This window comes from Heptranchias perlo, chromosome 39 (assembly GCF_035084215.1).
Source record: "Heptranchias perlo isolate sHepPer1 chromosome 39, sHepPer1.hap1, whole genome shotgun sequence".
In the NCBI taxonomy this organism is placed as follows: domain Eukaryota; kingdom Metazoa; phylum Chordata; class Chondrichthyes; order Hexanchiformes; family Hexanchidae; genus Heptranchias; species Heptranchias perlo.
In genome coordinates, this window is record NC_090363.1 from 7,528,073 (window position 1) to 7,531,874 (window position 3,802).

Consider the following 3,802-nt stretch of genomic DNA (forward strand, 5'->3'; position numbering starts at 1 on the left):
TCTGCGCAATCGGTGTGAACGGAGGTCGATTGGTGGAGCCTGGCGCCCATTTTAAGACGGGCAGAGGGCAGCGGAGGAGAAGGAGGCGGCCGGGCCGACACAACACAGACACAAAGGGAGAGACCGAGGCCCACATACCGAGGGAGGGGGAAAAGAGGCTGGTAGAAGCAGCCTGCACAGCAGCGGGAAGCCCCGGTCCGAGACCGCGCCACAGACCCTGCCCCAGAAGCCGAGACTTCGCCGACTGTGTCTCCGGGCTGATCGGCAGCAACAAGGAGGCGGGCCTGCTGGGCCTCTTAAAGCCACAGTCCACTCAGAACCTCTTAAAGCGACCGTCCACTGGAACCTCTTAAAGCCACACTCTACGCAGAACTTCTTAAAGCGACAGTTGATGCGGAACTTCTGAAAGCGACAGTCTACGTGGAACGTCTGAAAGCCACAACCCGCACAAAACTTCCTGTTGAATCTCTCAAAGCCAAAGTCCTCCCAAAATTTCCTGCAGAACCTCTTAAAGCTACTGTCCACACAAAACATCCTGTTGCACCTCTTAAAGCGACAGTCCACGTGGAAGTTGCTGCTGAATCTCTTAAAGTGACAGCCCACAGAACTTCCTGCGCTGACCCTCTTAAAGTGGACCACTTTGTACTAACTCCACCGATTGCTCTTTGCCTGGCCTTCTACAATTGTTTATGTTCGTGTATTGAGGGGTGGAGTCTCGCTCTCCTCCCGGGGATTTTATATAGAGTTTGAAGGAAGTTATCTCTCTATCTATCTCTCTCTCTCTCTGTCTCCCTTGGCAATTTGCCAGTTGCACTCGGCCAAGGAATGACTGATCTCAACCAGCAGCTGCGGGAGTACTTGTCGCAGTCCCGAGGCGGGCGGAATGGAAACGGCGGCAGCGACGGTGCCAACGAGCCTCTCCTCTCTCCGGAGCCCGACTCTGTGGTGGCCGGTGTGCCTATGCCCAGCTGGGTGAGCCGGATCAATCCATTCTCCTCTGGGCCGGGCAGCAATCCGGCACCGTCCCAGAGCTCCGGCCCGTCGTCGGGGGGGTTCTGGTCGGCCGAGCCAGACCCCTGCTTGTCCGTCCTGTCCCGCCGGCAGCGGCTGACCGCGTTCGGGCTGTGCCTGGCGATGGGGCTGCTCTGCTTCGGCCTCTCGGCCGTCTATGCCCCCTTCATGCTGCTGAAGGCCCGCAAGTTCGCCTTGCTCTTCACGCTGGGCAGCCTGTTCCTGCTGGGCAGCATGGCCCTCCTGCGGGGGCCCTGGAACCAGCTGCGCCAGCTCTCCTCCCGCGACCACCTGCCCTTCACCGCTGCCTACCTGGGTTCTCTCCTCGCTACCCTGTACTGTGCCCTGACACTGCGGAGCACCGTGCTAACCGCCGTGGCCGCCACCTTCCAGCTCCTCACCCTCGCTGGCTACCTCATCAGCTCTGTCCCAGGGGGCGCAACTGGTCTGCGGTTCATCGGTGGCCTCTTCACCTCGGCCTTCAAACGGACCGTCAGCAAGACCCTGCCTGTGTGAGAGGTGGGGGGTTAGTGGGAGGGAGAGAGAGAGATTCGGTAGGGGTTGGGGGGAGTCTGTGTCGGAAAGGACAGCAATTCCTGGTGGGAAATGACAGCCTTGGCTCAGTGGATAACCGCTCGACTCAGAAGGTCGTATGTTCAATTCCCACTCCAGAGACTCGAGCACAAAATCCCAGCTGACATTCCCAGTGCAGTATGAGGGAGTGCCACACTGTCAGAAATGCCATCTTTCGGAAGAGATGCCATCTTTCGGATGAGATGCTAAACCGAATCCCTTTCTGCCCCCTCAGGTGGCTGTGAAAGATCCCACGACACTATTTCAAAGCAGAGCAGGGGTATTCTCCTTTGGTGTCCTGGCCAATATTTATCCCCCAACCAACCTCACTAAATAACAGATTATCTGGTCATTTATCACATTGCTTTTTGTGGGAACTTACTGTGTGCAAATTGGCTGCAACATTTTCTACATTACAACAGTGACTACACTTCATTGGCTGTAAAGTGCTTTGGGACGTCCTGAGGCTGTGAAAGACGCTATATATATAAATGCAAGTACTTTCTTTGGGAAGGAGGAGGGGAGAACGGGAAAGATGGCTCCCGGTCAGGAGAGAAATGGAGATTCCGCTTGGGAGCACCATCGACAAGGACGGACAAGTAAACAATGCCCGCTAACAACCAGCCAATTATTAACTACACGCGATTGGGTTTTTTTCCTTCCTATTTGAATTCAGTCGACTTCAAAATGAGACTTGGAACCAAAGACTTGACTGACATGGAAGCAGGAGTGACTCTGGGTTCTAGGACGGAGATGTCGCTGGGATTTGAAGCGCACATTTTCCTGTTCCCGAGGGAGCGGGAGGTACTAGATTGTTTGGGTGCAGCATGTACAGGAACATCAGGTGGGCTTCATTAGGGGTTCGCGATGCTCAGGATCCTGGCCCACTGCGTGCTCTTGACCCGGGGGTGGAATAAAGCAGTGATGATGCTCAACGAATGGGTGTGGGCCACATCAGGAAGAAAGGTGGGTACCTCGCACCCATCCGTGAAATTCTTCAGGAACCCGCGCATCTGCATTCCCGACCACTGGTTCCCCAGCAGCAGTCTCTCCCATTGGATGCGTCCGGTTTAAAATGGCAGAGAGCACACTCCCATGCTGTGGGCCAGTAGGGGCTCTGTGAGCCCCTCTCAGCACCAGAGTTTGTTGCTTCATCTGTGTGATGCAGATGACGGATTCCCCCCTGAGTTTCTGTCGAGCCTGGTCACAGACCAGGAGCAGGACCGAGGGACCCCCCCCTGCAGCCCTGTGGCCTTTCCAACATGGGTAGGGGGGTTGTAGAGGAACTGTACAATGGGGCTAACACCAAACGCACCGTTAGATTTACCCAGTGGGGGGTAAGGTGCCAGATACAGTTGCGTCCCTGCTGCTTTACGTTGGCTGAGTAGTGTTCAATTTGGTTGTGTTTATTCTCCAATTTGCCTCGCCCCCCCGAGTTAAAGACTGGTGTTTGAACTGTGTGACAGATATTCCTCCCCTGGTGACTTCAATCATGACTTACACTGGGAACAGATGGCACAAAATAAGGGTGGAAAACATCAGAGGGCGTCAGAACAAAGCGGGGTTCTGTTGGTCTCCTCAGCTCAATAAAATTCTTCCCAATGCAACACACTAGTGTTCTGTGTTTCTCGCCGCAGGGCGTCTGTCTCTCTAGCCGCGGGGCATCTGTCTCTTTCGCTGTGGGAGTGTCTGCCTACCTCAGACCGCAGGCAGACAGTAGCCTGTGTCTGTATGCGTGTAACATTCAGTGGGGTTCGCCCACCAGTACGTGTTAGGTCTCGGGGTGCTGCCCTACTTCCAGGTGCAGTGTTTTTTGGGGTCCTATCCAGGTTCTCTGCTGGGAAGCTCGTGGGTTCAATTCTCCAGCCCAGCAGGAAACTCGTTGTATTGGTTGGCACTGACCCCGGTGGGTACTTCCTGATCAGGGTCATTTGCATGTTGGTAGTGAGCCCCTGGCAGCATTGGTACCAGCGATCTCACCAGCTGAGGGGGGTGGGGGGGCAGGGAGATTGCTGCAATGCCTGGGGTGGCATCAGTGTGGTCAGAATTACTGGCAGAAGAGAGACCGAGTACACATTTCCCCATCGTTGACCTCTCCAGCGAGGGGATTTTGGAGTTCCGCCTCACTTCCAGCAGGAACTCCTGGCAGTGGAGGAGGTGGGGGCCGGAAGAAGTTCCACAACCCATCTCCCTCCTCATTCCTATCCCAAATCAGGCG

The 3,802-nt window shown here is 55.4% G+C and overlaps 1 protein-coding gene across 1 annotated transcript; it reads left to right on the forward strand.

Annotated features, from left to right (window-relative positions):
• On the forward strand, positions 1–3,191 carry sft2d3 (SFT2 domain containing 3). The gene has a single exon (XM_067974007.1). The coding sequence runs from the start codon at positions 826–828 to the stop codon at positions 1,525–1,527; it is 702 nt and encodes a 233-aa protein (XP_067830108.1). The 5' UTR covers positions 1–825; the 3' UTR covers positions 1,528–3,191.
• Positions 3,192–3,802: the final 611 nt, after the last annotated feature.